The sequence below is a fragment of the Sporobolomyces salmoneus genome (genome assembly GCF_050403485.1).
Source record: "Sporobolomyces salmoneus JCM6883 DNA, S_salmoneus_JCM6883_v1_ctg9, whole genome shotgun sequence".
NCBI classification, from domain to species: Eukaryota; Fungi; Basidiomycota; class Microbotryomycetes; order Sporidiobolales; family Sporidiobolaceae; genus Sporobolomyces; species Sporobolomyces salmoneus.
The window spans coordinates 223,283-239,234 of NW_027481154.1; the positions used below are offsets into that span (position 1 = coordinate 223,283).

At 52.1% G+C, this 15,952-nt stretch overlaps 8 protein-coding genes across 8 annotated transcripts; 5 read left to right on the forward strand and 3 right to left on the reverse strand.

The window, feature by feature from the left end:
- Positions 1-22: 22 nt before the first annotated feature.
- Positions 23-3,763, forward strand: JCM6883_005182 (uncharacterized protein; the record flags this gene model as incomplete). The annotated part of the gene is made up of 4 exons (XM_076630304.1): positions 23-32; positions 95-1,679; positions 1,753-2,792; positions 2,859-3,763. 4 exons carry the CDS (start codon positions 23-25, stop codon positions 3,761-3,763), a joined length of 3,540 nt encoding a protein of 1,179 aa, XP_076489696.1.
- A 318-nt stretch (positions 3,764-4,081) lies between these two features.
- JCM6883_005183 (prefoldin subunit 5) lies at positions 4,082-4,958 on the forward strand (the record flags this gene model as incomplete). The annotated part of the gene is made up of 4 exons (XM_076630305.1): positions 4,082-4,165; positions 4,348-4,450; positions 4,548-4,654; positions 4,761-4,958. 4 exons carry the CDS (start codon positions 4,082-4,084, stop codon positions 4,956-4,958), a joined length of 492 nt encoding a protein of 163 aa, XP_076489697.1.
- A 218-nt stretch (positions 4,959-5,176) lies between these two features.
- On the forward strand, positions 5,177-5,901 carry JCM6883_005184 (uncharacterized protein; the record flags this gene model as incomplete). Its single annotated transcript, XM_076630306.1, has 3 exons — positions 5,177-5,234; positions 5,348-5,551; positions 5,627-5,901. 3 exons carry the CDS (start codon positions 5,177-5,179, stop codon positions 5,899-5,901), a joined length of 537 nt encoding a protein of 178 aa, XP_076489698.1.
- A 172-nt stretch (positions 5,902-6,073) lies between these two features.
- JCM6883_005185 (thiamine pyrophosphate-dependent dehydrogenase E1 component subunit alpha) lies at positions 6,074-8,173 on the reverse strand (the record flags this gene model as incomplete). Its single annotated transcript, XM_076630307.1, has 10 exons — positions 6,074-6,506; positions 6,623-6,654; positions 6,722-6,899; positions 7,009-7,016; positions 7,101-7,141; positions 7,223-7,420; positions 7,491-7,546; positions 7,596-7,626; positions 7,696-7,828; positions 7,892-8,173. 10 exons carry the CDS (start codon positions 8,171-8,173, stop codon positions 6,074-6,076), a joined length of 1,392 nt encoding a protein of 463 aa, XP_076489699.1.
- A 425-nt stretch (positions 8,174-8,598) lies between these two features.
- On the forward strand, positions 8,599-10,649 carry JCM6883_005186 (uncharacterized protein; the record flags this gene model as incomplete). The annotated part of the gene is made up of 8 exons (XM_076630308.1): positions 8,599-8,718; positions 8,782-8,933; positions 8,994-9,212; positions 9,285-9,884; positions 9,956-10,001; positions 10,077-10,151; positions 10,218-10,307; positions 10,377-10,649. The coding sequence occupies 8 exons, from the start codon at positions 8,599-8,601 to the stop codon at positions 10,647-10,649; spliced, it is 1,575 nt and encodes a 524-aa protein (XP_076489700.1).
- Positions 10,650-11,049: 400 nt separating this feature from the next.
- EMP24 (Emp24p) lies at positions 11,050-11,855 on the reverse strand (the record flags this gene model as incomplete). The annotated part of the gene is made up of 4 exons (XM_076630309.1): positions 11,050-11,052; positions 11,121-11,242; positions 11,310-11,652; positions 11,721-11,855. 4 exons carry the CDS (start codon positions 11,853-11,855, stop codon positions 11,050-11,052), a joined length of 603 nt encoding a protein of 200 aa, XP_076489701.1.
- A 139-nt stretch (positions 11,856-11,994) lies between these two features.
- RSM25 (mitochondrial 37S ribosomal protein mS23 RSM25) lies at positions 11,995-13,057 on the forward strand (the record flags this gene model as incomplete). The annotated part of the gene is made up of 2 exons (XM_076630310.1): positions 11,995-12,533; positions 12,601-13,057. The coding sequence occupies 2 exons, from the start codon at positions 11,995-11,997 to the stop codon at positions 13,055-13,057; spliced, it is 996 nt and encodes a 331-aa protein (XP_076489702.1).
- Positions 13,058-13,317: 260 nt separating this feature from the next.
- Positions 13,318-15,727, reverse strand: JCM6883_005189 (uncharacterized protein; the record flags this gene model as incomplete). The annotated part of the gene is made up of 9 exons (XM_076630311.1): positions 13,318-13,373; positions 13,448-13,503; positions 13,588-13,670; positions 13,745-14,869; positions 14,938-15,039; positions 15,123-15,192; positions 15,262-15,296; positions 15,368-15,574; positions 15,638-15,727. 9 exons carry the CDS (start codon positions 15,725-15,727, stop codon positions 13,318-13,320), a joined length of 1,824 nt encoding a protein of 607 aa, XP_076489703.1.
- Between the last annotated feature and the right edge of the window lie 225 nt (positions 15,728-15,952).

Genomic DNA, 15,952 nt, shown 5'->3' on the forward strand with positions numbered 1-15,952 from the left:
CTCCGGTCAATCCGAGATCCGAATGGGGAGGGGTCCTCTCGAGATCTAGGCGATCCTGCTGCGTGCTAATCACTGCTACGTTCGCGAGACATAGGTGGGTACCCGTACTCGCAAGCCGCGCCTTTATCGTCCGAGCGATTTCCTCTCACTTCGACCTCATTCAACCTCGCCCAACACTCTAGAACAGCTTCTTCGTCTTCATCTTCGAGGAGATCATCTACGAATTCCGAATCGGCGAGAGCTGGAGCTGCAACAGGAGGAGGAGGAACTAGCGGCAGTGCGATTCCTCGAACTTCTTCGTCCTCGACTTGGGGCGATTACACGCACGACGTCGAGCTCTTACTGGGAGAGGAAGGAAGGGGAATGTCCCCGAGTAGGAATGGGCCACGTTCAGCGACCCCGTCTCGAACAGAGAGTCAGCAACAGCAGTCTCGCTCGTCCTCGATCGATAGTTCCAACTTTCCCCCTTCGACCCCTCGATCCAGCAAGCTAGACGACCAAGATACGACGCCGAAAGGACAGACAGATCGACCTGCAGCTCCTACCTCGGCTTCTTCTTCTTCTCGCCCTCTGCACACTCCACCTCAAATGTTCCCTTCTTCAACCCCTTTCGGTCAAACGAGTTTCGATTCACCCGCTTCTTCATCCCGTCGACATCGACTGACATCACAAACTTCCTCTTCTTCCGCTCTGCGGCCCCGTTCAGCCCATTCGCACTCGTCCACCTCATCGACTTATTCTCTCGAAGACAATTCTTGGGCCACCGAATTCGCCCCCTCTCAGCAATACGACGACGAGGTAGCTTCGCCACGAGCACCCCTCTTCGCCACCGAGAACAACAACGTGTCTGGGATTAGTCGACAGGAACAACAAGCACAGGCGAGACCGTTAAGTGAATTCGATTTCGCCGCGGCGTATGCTCGGTCAGAGAATGGGAACAGTCTCCCGAGCTCGCCGATGATGCCAACAGTAGGGATCGTTCAGCCTGCGAGTCCAGTCGCCCCTTCACCGACTCGGGAACTATTCGACGGGCCAGAATCGACAACTTCGACTACCTCCATCGAGCCGAAAGGTCCGATCGCCTCAGCGTCAACCTCAGTGAATCCTACCTCGACTCCAACAGAACCATCGACTCACCTCCTACAAACGAACGAGACAACAACCCCTTCCTCTTCTCGTGCTCCTTCTCCGACACCCTCTCTCTCGCTCTCTCCGAACAACCGACCTTCCTCCCGAGCCTCGTCGAATCGGAGCGTCTCTAGTCCCGTCCGACCTCCACGTCGAGTCGCATCGAACATCAGTCTCGTTCCGAAAGTACCGACCGCCGGCTCCTCGTCGCAACGAACTGTTTCTCCTACTCCTTCTGCTTCTTCCGTCTCATTCGCCAATCCTACTGGAAACACCTCAACATCAACCCCGAAGAAGAGTCCGTCGAGTTCCCCGAACCCTCCGAATCAATCGAGTTTCTCTTCGCCGAAAGGTTCACCGAGACCTCCTAGTGTCCCGGAGAAATCGAGAAGGAGGGCGAGTACACTAGGTTTGGGACTGAGGAGAACGGGTACAGGGTCGGAATCGAGGGAATTCGCAGCGGATGCTGGAGGAGGGGATGATAATTCGAGACCTAGTTCGATCGTAGGAGGACAGGCGGGAAAGGGAATCACCGCGACAGGGTTCTCAAAGTAAGGGCATCGAGCTTTATCGTGTGCTGCATACGGGCTTGAGCTGACGAGTTTCATGATGACGGATTCTTAGTCCGAATACTCCCCTTTCCGCATCTGATTTCGCCGATGTCTACGGTAAACTCGATTCAGACGACCCAGAATGGGATTCTCAATCACAATCTCACTCAGCGACGTCATCTCCTAAAGCTCGTTCGAATGCATCGTCTTCCTCTCCATCTTCCAGTCGATCCAAGCCGACGACAACGTCGAGACATACTCGAGATGCGGCTTCGGGATTCTCACTCGACCCAACATCGGAAGCAGGAGGAGGAATAGACGAGTTTGGGAACGAGATTGGAGAGAGAAAGATGCACGACAGGGAAGAGACGATCAAAGCGAGCGATCGAGGTGGGAACGACGTCTTTGGGATGAACTCTTTGCGTCAAGATTCGGTGAACGCGAATTCGAATGGAGGCGCTTACCTTAACGCGACGACACCAGAAGGTTCCGGGAACTCGACTTCGAGGAGCACAACGCCGAAGGGAGATGCGAAAGCTCGAGCTGCGGCTTTCATCGCCGATTTGAAACGGAGTAGGCAAGAGGCGGAGCGAGCGGGGAACGCGTCCCAAGATGAGCCGGGGAGGGGAGGGGTGGACGAGGATGAAACGATCAAACTTCAGGCGAGTCGGGATCAAGGGAAGGAGAAAGAGCGGAGTCGACTCGAGAAGGAGGAGGAAGATACTGTCAAGATCGCTCCTACTCCAGTTCGAGACGAACGACCCGAGCAAGTCCTTCCGAAACCGATCAGTCGCGCTTCGGAATCTTCCATACGATCTCAGCCTCAACCTCAACCTCCGCCCCAGCCTCAGCCTCAATCTCGTTCGCAACCTTCATCTAGATCTTCTACCCTTCCATTCCCGAGTCAACCTTCACGGCCAACTGGACCACCTCTTCTCCGACGTCGACCGCTACCGATGGCGATTCAAGCGACTGGAGAACTCACGAGAGCTAGGACGGCGGGAGAACGGGCGAGAATATACGCGAAGAAGATCAATGAGTTGAATCGGGAGCAGAGTCGGTTGGACGAATGGATCGATGCGATGAGGAAACCTCATTCGGCCGTTGGAAGAGGTGAGCCTCCTCCACCTGTTCTTCCCCTGCTGTGTAGTTCATGAGCTGACGAAGAACCCGTACCAGCTACTCTGACCTCGCCTGTATCTTCTCCACTCAGATCGACCCGATCTTTCCGACAAGACGCCTCGACGGCCACGTTCGCACCTCGGGGAGATGGGTACCGCGCGAAAGAAATCGTTTCCACTGCTTCGACCTTCGGACCTCGCGACCTTCAACCGACGAACACTCCTTACCCGGGCGTACTGAGCTACACCTCGAACCTGAGCTCGACAACTTCGATATCGAGTCAGAGGTCTCTCGGATCGGGATTACCGGCCGTTTCAGCTCAACCGGGGAGCTCGAGTAAGTCGTTCTTTTCGAGATCCCTCGGACGGAGAGCATCGAAACGTGAACCCCCTTCTTCGTCACATCACGCTTCGAATACCGCGACTGGAGGAGGAGGAGTCAGCGGATTGCCAATCTCGAATCCTTCGCCTCTTCTATATAGTTCCTCCTCGGCTACGACAACAGCACCTCAGAATCTAAGACCGATAGGAGGACCTCGAATGCCTGGTTCCGCGACAGTTGGACCGAAACTCAATTCGAGAGCCTCGTTTGATTCAAGAACTCCGACGGCAACGAACTCTCCCCGCTTCCCACAACAGCAATCACAACAGTCTACGACGAACGTTCCCTCACATGCACATCGAACCTCTTTCTCCCTTGGACCCGCGTCGACACCAACGAGTTTCACCAATTCCCCTAATTCATTCACTACCGTCTCGACTTCTCCTTCACCTCTCCTCAACTCTTCGACTCCACTTAGCGGTGAAGAAGGGATAGATGAGGCGGCGTTAGCGAGGCTGATGGATGTGTTACCTCAAGCTTCTCGACAAGAGCTGGTCAAGAGCTTGAAGAAAGCGGGAGGAGGCGACGATATTCTAGCTATCTCGATCTACCTAAGTGAAAGGGAAGCCGGATTGAAGTAGTGTCGTCTCCGTTCTGTATGGGACGCTCCGACTGCTCGTTCAAAGATGTGCGATCGGGGAAGGAAACGAATTGAGTTTGGGTGTTAGCATCCTCGCGTATAATTCTTCGAGGGTTCATTGTCTGTGTCTTACCTCCTATATAGTCTTATTTTGCTGTGCGAAATGGAAGAGGGTTCGGAGCAACCGATCACGTGCGAAGAAGGAGAGAATCAACCCTCTCTGCGAGAAATCTCAGTCGTGCTTCAACTTTCTACTCTTCACTCCCGCTCTCTCTCGACTCCCTCATATCCATCCCAGACCGTCTCACCCTTTGCAACAATGTCAGGAGCACCCCCAGGATCGGTCTCGTTGGAGGATCTGACGCTTGAACAGATCGCGGGAGTTCGACAGCAACTGGAACAGGTACGTTCGGAATCGAGGTTGAGGAGAGAGAGATAGAGATCGTACAGCTGGGAGTACAGGTGTCAGACCACTTCTTCTTCTCAGAATGAGCAGGAGGACTTCATCTCTCTCCATCTCTCAACACCTCATATTCCTCTCGTCTCGCTTCTGTGCGGAGCTGACAAGGATGCTGCTGCTCACAGGAACTGAAACACTTGACTCAAGCGTTTGGAGAACTGAAAGCGGCTCAGAGTAAATTCCTCGCTTGTATGGAATCCCTCGATTCGATCAAACCTGCCAATAAAGGTCAGTCAGACTCTCCTGTTCCCTCTCCATTGGCTTACTGGATAAAGGAGGCCGAGAACATGGTAAGCTGACGAGTCGAATCGTTGAATTCACACAGACAAGAAAGTTTTGATTCCGTTAACAAGTTCTTTGTACGTACCGGGCAAGATCCAGGATACGGAGAATGTCATTGTCGATATCGGTACTGGCTACTTTGTGGAAAAAGTGAGCAACACCCCTCTCCTTGCGCTCGGGAGAATGCGAAAGAGTCTGATCCTCTGATACTCCTATTCCACTCTCTTCTCTTTTTTTCGCCCCTTTCTCTCTCTAGCCTACGAAAGCTGCGAAAACACTCTATAACACGAAAATCCTCGCTCTCAAATCGAACCTCGCGACACTGCAACAACAGATCGAAAAGAAGCAAGACAACTTCAACAGCTGTGGTGAAATGATGAGGGTGAAGGTGGCTCAACAACAACAACTGCAGTCACAAGGAGGTGCTGGAGGGAAGTCAGCGGGACCAGAGTGAATCGCAGTAGAGCAGAATGAGTGAAGGAGAATGATTCGCCGCAAGTTTTTTACCTCCACACAGTATACCCTGGTTTCTAGTCGTTCCCCTCGCTCGCATGAAATATACATAGACTCTATCGTAGTGACTACGCACGAAAGAACTTGGAATCGCGGCAAACGAAGAGTAGTTTCCGTCTCGCGCGTTTCTACGATTCTCCTTCACTCTTCTCCAACTCGATGCCGTACTTTTCGAATCTTCAACAACTCTTGACAGGTCTCATGCTGAGCTATTCTGGTATGCTCCCGATCATCTTCCTCCTCTCTGCCCCTTGCTCAGCTGCAGGCTATCGGATCTGGTTATCATCCAACTTCATTTGCTCTCTTAACGCCTCTCCTTAATCCTGATAGGGTATGGACTAGCTTTTCAGCCTCATCAATTCCGTCTCCGACTCGCTCCCTTCCTACGCCTGTTCACGGAGACGGATATACCTGCCGTTCATCTGGAGTCGTCCACCGCTTTCACCTCCCTCGCTGGAGTCAGTCTACTCTCGCTTGGATACTTCTATCTGTGGTCCATCTATACGCAGGATGAGAAGTTCAAGCGGAATAGCGGTGAGTCCTCTTTCAAGACGATTCTTCGGCCTCCCTCTGCTTCGGAGTCTCACTGATCTGTCTGTTGTATCTCAGTGCCTGGTCGATTCATCATCGCATTTCTGTCTTACTACCTCGCGACTATCGAAAACGACTCGACTTCCTCACTTTCCTCCGCTCTTCTGAACCTTTTCGCGATCTTCAACCTCGCGACCGGGTTCTCGATGGGCCTCTCGATCGGTTTCCAAGACGGGAATCAAGTGGACATAGACGAGGCAGAGAAGAGGCGGCAGAAGGAGAAGCAATGGAGAGTGAGGGAACGAGAGTTGCTCGAGGAGATTCGAAAGTTGGAAACGGCGACGAAAGAGTGATGCACTCGCGTGCGACTGGAGCGCTCCCTTCAACGGGACGACGACAAAGGGTGTTTATGATGCCAGTCGCTACTTACACAAGATATGTCGAAGGCAGGAAAAGGGGGAGAGTAAGAAAGTTAAGAACGACTACGGAAACCGAGATCAAAAGAGGAAGGCCACGACGGGCGCTCTACCACTTCAACACGGCATCTCTCCCACCATTGAACCTCTCCAACTCCTTCTTCCAATCGTCCGTCTCTCCCCACTTCTCTACCAGTCTCTTCAACTCCAACATCTGTTCCCTCTGCGGTCTCTCCAACCCTGCACTTCCCCCTTGTCCTCTCTCCTCCCGAACCGATTCTGGAATTGGAGCAAACACATCCTTGAACATTTCTTCCAACCGAGGTTTCTTCTCCTTTTCCGCTTTCGAAAACTCCTTCAGGATCTCTCGTTTCAGAGTCGTCTTCATCTCTTCGTCGATCTCGTTCGACCAGATAGGAGCTTCTGAGGAGGAGGAGGAAGGGAGGGATTCGAGGTGTCGACGGAGACGGAAGATGGGCGAGTCGAGCTTTTTGCGGGATTCAACTTCGGAAAGGTTGCGATAGGCGGAGGAATCGTCAGAGCTGACAAACGGAACGGTACGGTTGGAGGTTAGAAGGACGTAGGATGTAAGGCAAGATAAGATTTAGCTTCTGTCGTCGAGGAAAGGGATAGGGGAAGAACGGATTCCGTTTCTTACGTCGAATGATGTGAAACTCGATAACTCATCGCCTGTTCACGCCGCGGTCAGTCCGGTCCTATCTTGCGAGTGGTATCTCGTTGTGAGAGGCGCACTTACTTCGACTAGAACCGGCTTCGAACCTTCCACCGCTTTCCTCCTCGCTTCCTTACACACGAGGTAAACTGCCAACGGATCATTGCCGTCTACTCTGATCGTCTCGATCCCATAAGCAGGTCCTCTCGAGGCGATTCCGTCACCCCGATACTGCTGGCTGGAAGGAGTCGAGATTGCGAACCTGGCGAAGAAGACGAAATGGAGGAGTGATCAGTTCCCGTGCAGGTCGATTCGAAGTGGAGGAGACGAGGCGGGAGACGACATGGAGCCAGATAGGTCGTCACCCTTACCCGTTGTTCTGTTATCACAGGGAGCGACGCAGGATAAAATGTGAGTCTCTTTCCCTCGTCTAAACCAGTGGAAGAAGGAAATGACAACTAACCCTGACGAAGAAGACGAGAGGACCTCCGAGAACGCTCGCCACTACGGAGTGAGGTCGCGTCAGCTCTCCTCAGAGTCTTCGGCTAGGGAAACAACCTCGAAAGAGGAAAAGCTCGAGCTCACTATTCAATCCAGCATGGAAATCTCCCTCACTCGTCGCTCCTTCTCCCGCGTAACAGATCACACAACTGTTCTCTCGACCGGGAGTACGTTTCAAGGCGTACGCTGCTCCAGCCGCTTGAGGAATTTGAGTCGCTAAAGGACTTGAAATCGTATGGAAGTGGTGTTCGGGAGATCCGTAATGTACCGGCATCTGACGTCCTACAGAGGGGAGAGACGCATCGTCAGTGACGAAAGAGCCGCGAGCGGAGTCGCCGGAGGATAGGCTCACCTTTCGTCGCCGTATCTGACTTGGAGGAGAAAACTTGCGCCATGAGACTCGACAGACTGTGAGGCGACGGTCTCAGCTTATGGCAGGATCTTCAATGCGACTCACGGATACTCCCTCCATAGCAAAACCCCAACCTCTGATTGCGAAAAGAAAACTCCTGATCAGTCAGTCACCTGCCTTCCGAGCGATAGCAATGCTGCCTTACCTCGATACTGCGCAAACACCTCATCATCAGTCTCCCATGCAGCGGCAGATCCCACGACTGCACCCTCTTCACCGTAACTCGTCATGTAGAAAGAGATTCGACCTTGTCGTTGCGAAGAATACAAAATTTGATCCTACTCAACTCTACTCAGTCAGCTCTCCCGCCTTACTGATAGAGAGTCACTGATTTGACTCACGAGTATAGGTAACTGTGACATTGTCTTCATCAACCTTTTGAGAATGCGAGGTTCGATCTCTCGGACCTTTCCCCTCCATTCCTCCGAGACTCCCTCAGATATCTTCCCTTCCGTATCTAACAACCTGAATGCTGGAATCACTGAAGGAGTTGTACCGTCGCCGGAAGAGACTGAGTCGAAGAAATAAGGAGCCGAGCAAGTCGCGGTCAATTGAGAGTTGTAGCGTCGTTGGAGAGGGATGGAGAATCGTTTCCCGAGTAGCAGACGAGTGGAGCGTAGCATGTTTCGCGGTAGATGATACAGAGGAGAAGAGAGAGGTTCGGACCCGTGCCGAAGGGGGAGGGGAAGACAGACGGGAACCCGAGCCTAGAATTCCCGCACGTGAAACGGTCCGTGCATCGGCCGCAAAAATGTGAGCTTCGCCCTGCTTCCTGCTGACGATTCACCGACGGCGACGGCTCAATTCTCTGTACAGGGTAAGTTTCGAGTCGCCCTTTTGCGAAAATTTGGTGTTCGCCCCGGCTCGCAATCGAACCTCTGTCTGCTTTTTGACCGCGAAAATCGACGGTTTTGGGAGCGATCTCGATACGGATCAAAGATTCAAGAATGACGACGCGAAATTGACCTTGCTCTCTCTGCCGATCCTCGCGAGCTCTCTTTCTCTTTCTCTTCTGCTTCAGCTCATTCAACCTTCGACAACAGCAACAATGCCGCCTCAACAGAAGAAGCGAGTACTCGTCATCGGAGCTGGATCAGCTGGAATGGCTTGCGCGGATCAGCTCAGTCTTCCAGAGAATCGTGAGAAATTCGATGTGACTTTGGTCGATGTGAGTTCGCTTCCGCTGTGGATCGCATCTGAGTGAGCTGACCTTGTTGAGCGTCGTGAATAGGCCGTCGGCTACTGCGGAGGGCAAGCATTTTCGATCGGAATCGACAAGGAGCGTTTTGGAGCTTCTTTCCTGAACCAAGGAGTTCAAGGAGGATCCCACATCTATCACCATACCTTTCACATGTTCTCGAAACAAGGAATGCAAGCCGAACCGTGAGTTTGTATCCGTTTCCGTCAGATCGAGCGCTTTGACTTATTCCGTTCGTTCTGTAGAGTCGACTTGGAAGTCTCGTTCGGCAAAGGAGAATACTTCTGGACGAATTCGTTCCCGACAAAACTCATCGAGAAACACGCGAAGGAGATCAAGCGATTCAAGTGGGCCGTCAAGGTGATGCGAGCTCTCGAAATCTTCTTCGCAATTATCCCGATCAAAGTCAGTCTCAAGATGTTCTTCTTCTCGAATGAATTTATCGAAAGGATGATCTACCCGAGGTAAGTCCTCTCTCCTCGGCTTTCCACACCCCAAGAAGAAACAGAGTTTATTGACGAAAGTTTCTGATGCAGTCTCGCACTATTCCTCGGCACCGGAAACGCTACTCCCGACTTACCCACCGTCATGCTCGAACGACTCTACACCTCTCCAACCTACGGAATGTGGTACCCAGTCGATGAGAGATCCCTCTCGTCGAATCTTCCCCCGATGGTCGTCTTCCCCGATTGCGGAGAGTTCTACACGAGGTGGCAGAAGGATCTCGAGTCTCGTGGAGTCCACGTTCGACTCAATACGGAAGTGACGGCGGTCGTCGAACGATCGAAGAAGAACGGAGTCAGGATCAGGACGAAAGCTCGAACGCCCGAAGAGGATGGCCACAACCAGAACGATCGAGATCAGGATGTCCCCGAGGTCGAAGAGCACTACGACGAGATCGTCTTCTGTGTCCTCGCCGATACTGCTCAGCGACTACTCGGCAAGGAGGCGAGATGGATCGAGAAGAAAGTCCTCGGAGCAACGAAGTGGTCGGACGACGTTACGGTCACGCACACCGACACCGCCTATATGGAGAAATGGTACGAGAATAGCTTCACGCCGGATCTTGCTGTCGACAAGCTCGGAGATCGAGACGAATCGGAAAGGGTTAATCGTGCGAAATCCAAGTTTAACCCGTGAGCTCAAACCTTACTCTGATATTTACCGCTGCTGTTGGATGTTTGACCTGATCATCTCGTATATTTAGGATGTACTACATCAAACAGAACCCTGGAGATTCCCGTAAACTCGAGGTAAACTCGGTTCTCCTTGTTCGAACGTTTCTAGGGTGATTTGCTAACGGCGCACTTCACCCCTTCGCTCTGCAGATGTCGTTCGACTGCTCGAACTTCCAGTACCAGCTCAAAGAGCAGAACTTGCCGTTCAAGGATCACATTTTCCAGGTTCGTTTGGTTGAACGCTCTTTCACGAGTTCTTTCTTACTCACGATCGTCTCACGTCACCCATAGAGTATCTTCCTCAACACGAAGCACCAGCAGTACTGGTCGAAGGACGAGATCGATCCCGACAAGATTATACGAGTAGACTGGTGGCATCAAGTGAGCTTTTTTCACCGTTTCTCCTTCTGACTTCCAGCTGACGACTCCTACCTACCGTGACCTATCCAGCTATGCCATTCGTGGACGCACTACGCTAAATCTGTGATTTTTATCCAGTTCCTCCAGTCTAAGAAGCACCACACCCACTACGCCGGTTCTTGGACCCTTGTCAACGCTCACGAAGGAGGAATCATTTCTGGACTAGCATCAGCATACGCCCTAGGAGGAGGGTATCCAGAGGAACTAGCCGAGGATAGTTTCGCGGTTTTGTGCTTCAGAAGCTACTTAGCTCTGATCCACAGGAAATGGTTCTCGAAGAAGCAGGCGGTCAAGAGCGAGTAGAGGAAGACCGTGGCCTCTCTGTCGCCTCCCTTCTGTTCTGTACATAGCCCTGTTACAAAGCACCCTTACATGTTCTGTTGTCTGAAACTACAGTGATTCTCAAAGCACTATCCGACGTCCCTCAGGCTTTCTCCTCGAAATCGCGCAGCTGGAACAGGCGGAATGAGCAGAGAATACGTGAAGCGGGGTATCATGACAACTAGGTGACGCTACTGCAGAAGAGTGACGGAAGGTTTTGCGATGCGTCAAGCACGAACAGAGGAAGGGGTATAGAAATAGAACGAAGGACGTAGAGCAAGCCAAGTATTCCACCCCTCCAAAGGCTGAGAGATAGGAGGGAGAGCGTAATGACATGCAAAGGAATACAAAGGGGGGCCTGAACGAATGTTGAAGATCGCTTTTACTGCAATTCGAAAACTCCGGTGAGTCGCGTGAATCATGAACGATCAGCGATCAGGGGGAAATACTCACGACGACACGTTTCACTTCGAAGAACCGTTTGAGGTAAAAGATCTGAAGTCCACAGACAGCTGCGAGCATGATCGTTTGCACGATTGACCAATATTTCACTCGATCATTTGTAGATTCCGCCGCTGTCACGCAGCGAGACTACAGGTCAGCACGACGGAGAGAGAGACAGAGACAAGGATAACAGCTCACTGTCTCTGTGTAACCGTTCACGCACGACAATGTACTCTTGTTCGTCCTTTACATCCTCCAACGCCGCGCTCAACGCCCTGATTTCCTTCTCGATCGGTGCGGTATGCCCATCGTCCTCAACGTACATTACTCCATGCACGTTGAAACTGACCGTCTTGCCCGTCACGGTCGACATTTCGTTCGAGAAGCAATAAGTGTATCTTCCGTCGGCGTCGGCCGTGAACGAATAAGTTCCCGTATCCTTTTTGTGCTGAGAATTCATTACTCTATCGTTCGGAGGTCCAGTCATGGTGAAATCGATATCTAAATGACCTCCTCCCGCGACCTGATACGTTACGGTCATCTGAAGCAACCACACGCGTCAATCAACCTTGTTTCGCTTCGAGTAGAACAACTAGGGTGAGAACGTACCTTGTCTTCAGTGTGTAGGTCTTCGAAGAAGCATTCTTTCGTTCCGGCTTGCAGGTCGATCGTGTGTGACTTGGCGACGAGTGCCAAACTCACCAATCCCACCAAAGTTGAAACGAATAATCCGCTTGTTCGCATCCCTCTCTATTCTTGTCGGATACTGGTCCGGTTCGTGAGAGGTCGAATGAAAGAGCGCCGGTGAGAGATGAGGAGAGAGAGAGGGAGAGAGGTCCATTCTTCTCTCTTAGCCCAACACTCGCGTCCCGACAAGTTCAACATGAACTCTCGGAAATCGGCAAAAGCGATCCCTTCAACCCTGAATCGATTCCTCAAGTCTCGAGCGTTGCTAAAGTCCCCTCCTCCAGCATTTTATCCTCTCGCGGCTCACCCTCCTCCTCCTTCCCTCGTACGATCCTTCCCTACTCGAGACGAACAAGATTTAGCTCCGAACTCTCCTACTCGATCTGTACTTGAAGCCCAACGACTCTCGGCGCAAGAAGCGTTGAACAAAGGACTTCGATTGCAACCTCATCAATTACTCGATTCTACCCCGCTAAAGACTTCCCGAGGAGGAGGAGGAAACGTTAGAACTACTCGAAGGAAACCTCCAAAGAAATTCAACCCGAAACAAGCGAGACCCGAGGAGATTGTCTTCCCCGAAGATGACATTAGGAAAAGGTTCTATCTCGACCACCCTTTCGAAGCGTACAGACCAGTGAGCTTGGTAGAGAACGATAGAGTTAGAAATGGTGGATCGGTAGAGGGACTAGAATGGACGGAACTGAGGCAAGTCAGCTTGAATCCTTCTCCCGAAGAGTTAGTTTCTTTTCCCCTTTCTCTCTCTCTCTCTCCCCTTCGATATTGACGCAGTACCTTTACCCAGTTGTATCTCGTTCATCCAAAACCTCGTCTCTGCCCACGAACTCCCCCTCTCGACCGCCTACCCCCTCGGAATCACTCAATACAGAACTCTCCGTTCCGAATTCGAAACCGCTACTCTCTCGGCTCGACTTCAAGCTCAAGCTCACGGCGCGACGTTCTTCGGTGAAATCGAGAGATCAGTATTGGTGGAGGAGAAGGTGTTAGATGGCTGGGTTCGGGCGAAGGAGGTCCAAGATGGATTCGCGGTATCGGGAGGTGCAGGTCAACAATCGCAACAACAACAGTCGGCACTTAGCGTGATGGCCGATTGGAGTCCAGTCGAAGGCAGACCGGCTCAATTGGGTTCGACATCAGCGGGATTGAACGAGGGAGAGGCAGTTTTCACGGGCGGAAGAGAATACCTTCAACAATTCGATCAACGCAGGGTGGGTTCGAGTGAGGAGGAGAAAAGTGTATAACAGAACGTGTTGAAGCTATGATGAATCGAACAAGACGATTCGAATTCCAGAGTCGAGGTTCTTGCGAAGAGATTCGCGTTTCCGATCAAGATATTCCTCACGGGACAACTTCTCTTGACCTCACTAGGGGAGCTCGGCCAAGTTATGGTAACGAGTGAATCTTCTTATACAACGAAAGAGAAAGCTGCGATAGAAGAAATGCGAGAACGAATGCAAGGAAGGGAAAGTACCACTAGGAACAATAGCACTGAAGGAGCTAGCTAATCGACGATGATCTCTAGGCTGTCAGCGCCTGACGAGACCGTGTCGAGCGCACCTGTGTTCGTGACGAGCGAACCGCTGTACAGATTAGCGGCAGAAGTGAGGAGATTGGAAAGGAAGAGAACGCACTTTGCCAATCTTCTTCATCGACGATTGCAACCAGGCGATCGTCCGTATCTCGATATCTATAATCGATAGTTGTTCCTTCGTCAGAGACCCATGCGAAAGCTGCAACAATGCGAGGAAAGAGAGAGGGACTAGAAACTCACGAGAGGGCGAGATCATTCGTGACGCCGAGCTTCGTCTGAATCCTTCTGACGAGAGTCGAGAGGTCAATGTTGTCAGAGAGCATCTAAGGAACAAGCATTCGTATATTATGCATTAGCTAGCGCTATGGAAGCGCAATGGATTGAAATGGAACCTCACCATCGCTCGAGCTTGTTCTCGATAGAGCAACCGAATCTTCGATTTGTTCTCCGCTTTCCCCTTCTGAGAGTAGCTTCCCTTTTGAGGAGACAACACGTCGAAGGGAGATGCGTCCTCGACATCTTGCAGGTAGGAGAAGAGAACCGAACCCGGAATCGAGTTCTCCGACGAACAAGTCGATGGGGGACCGTCTTCGCCGACGAGTGAGAGACATAGTCGACAAGTCGAGTCGAGACTGTTGCTGTCGAGACTAGCACAGGAGGACAATGACGCACAGCTGTCTTGACGAGTCGGAGGCGAGTGCTGTGAAGCGCCAGTCGGAATCGAGCTGTCGTGAATGGGAGGACGAACACGTGGACGAGGGGTCGACGCCTCTGTGCGGCTTGGACGAAGAGGACTGAGTGGCTGCGATACGAAGTTTGGAGGAGGGAGAGAAGCCGATCTCAAAGGAGGAGGATTTTGCTGGGGGATCGAGGTTGAAGGAGGCGAAGAAATTGAGGTTTCACGATGAGCAGGAATCTCGAGTGGCGCAGGGCGACTGCGAGAACTCGAGAGGGAGAAAGAAGGTGGATTAGATGGACGAGATGGGACTCGAGTCGTCAATCCGGCTTCAAGTTGTCGACTGATGTTCTCGGCGACTAAAGCTTCTCCTTCGCGATCCTCGAGCGTTGGACTTGCATTATTGACGGAGACCGAGGAGTGCTGGACCGCTGGAGCGTTCCCGTGAGACTTGTCGAATGTGTGTCGGAGACGAGAATCGTTGGGAACGAGTGGCTTTCGTTCTCGGACGGGAGGCATTGTCTGAGATCTCCTCAGTCGCTTCTCTGTAATCTTCCGCTCCTCCATTGTCGGGCGACGTCGGAGAGGGCGAGCGACACCATCTATCGAGGTTCCGAGTCGATCGACGACACTACGACTCCTCACGAGATTCGTTCCGGAGTTGGTCGACTGCGGAGCGTGAATTGACGGTGACGAGGTCTTCTCGAAATCGAGATGAAGGTCGAAGGGATTGGCAGCGGCGACCACCTTTGAGTTTCCGAGGAAATCTCGGGATTCGAGATTCGCAAGTTTTGATGTCGAAGGGCGGAATACGGTTCCAACAGAAACCGAGAAGACCGTGTAACCCTACTCGAAGATTCGTCACGACCGTTAGCTTCCGGATGAGTGTGGTTTGATGGAGCATCAAGGCTTACCTCTCCCTTGTCGAGGTAGGCTTCATCAATCACATCGTGCTCTTGCGTGTATTTCTCCTTGATCGCCATCGACCAGTCTTTCAACCCGGCTCCGAGGTGACCCTACTTCGGAGTCCGTCGGAGTCAGCTTCAAAGGGTAGCGGGCTTAGAAAGCGAAAGCGAAATCGAGAGAAAACCGTTCGCACCATGTAAACGAGACAGAGTCCTCGATTAAACAGCACCTCGCACGAGTAAAGCTGAAACTGGAGACCGAGTCTGCCAGCGAACCGAGGTAGATCAGTCGCAACTCGACGGCGGAGGGGAGCGAAAGGGATTTTTGCTCACTGCTCGTAATCGATGATTTTGTTCGAGCGCATGTACTGAAAGCACAGGACAAGGTCAGCTCCTTTCCGTGCACTACTGCGTGCACTACTGAAGCAGGACAGCTTACCAAGTAGGCGTCATCGAAATCTCTCCTCGCCTCGTCGTACTTTCGGAGTAGGAACCGCGAAACGCCGACTTGAAAGTAGGCCACCGCGAGGTAATTATCCAACTCGATAGCTTTCTCGAACGCTTCGATCGCGAGCTTGTGGTTCCCCCTGGTCGCGTGTATCATTCCCTGGTTGAAGTAGACTTTTGAACCGGATTCGTTCATCGACTGTCGACGAGGAGATCGTCAACTCGTCATTCCCCAATCCCGCAGAGAGGAGGGAGAGCTCACCTGAAAGAGAGAGAGCGCCTTGTCGTAGTCGTTCTGATCGAAGGCCATCAAGGCTTCCGACCAAGTTTGAAGTTTCAGCTTGAGCGACATTCGAACAAAAATTCCTTGTACAGTAGAGCTGACCAGCAGCTGAAAGAGAAGCGAGAGTGGAACAGAAGTGAAAGAAGTAACGAGAAGCAGAAGCGCGAAAGAAGCAAACCTTTAACGGTCGACCGAAGCGAGCGAGTCGACGAGCGAATCAGAGAGACTTGGAGCATCGTCAAGTTTCTCGTCCGAAGAGCGGTAAGAGGTTTAACCAGCAGCTTCGAAGCAAAT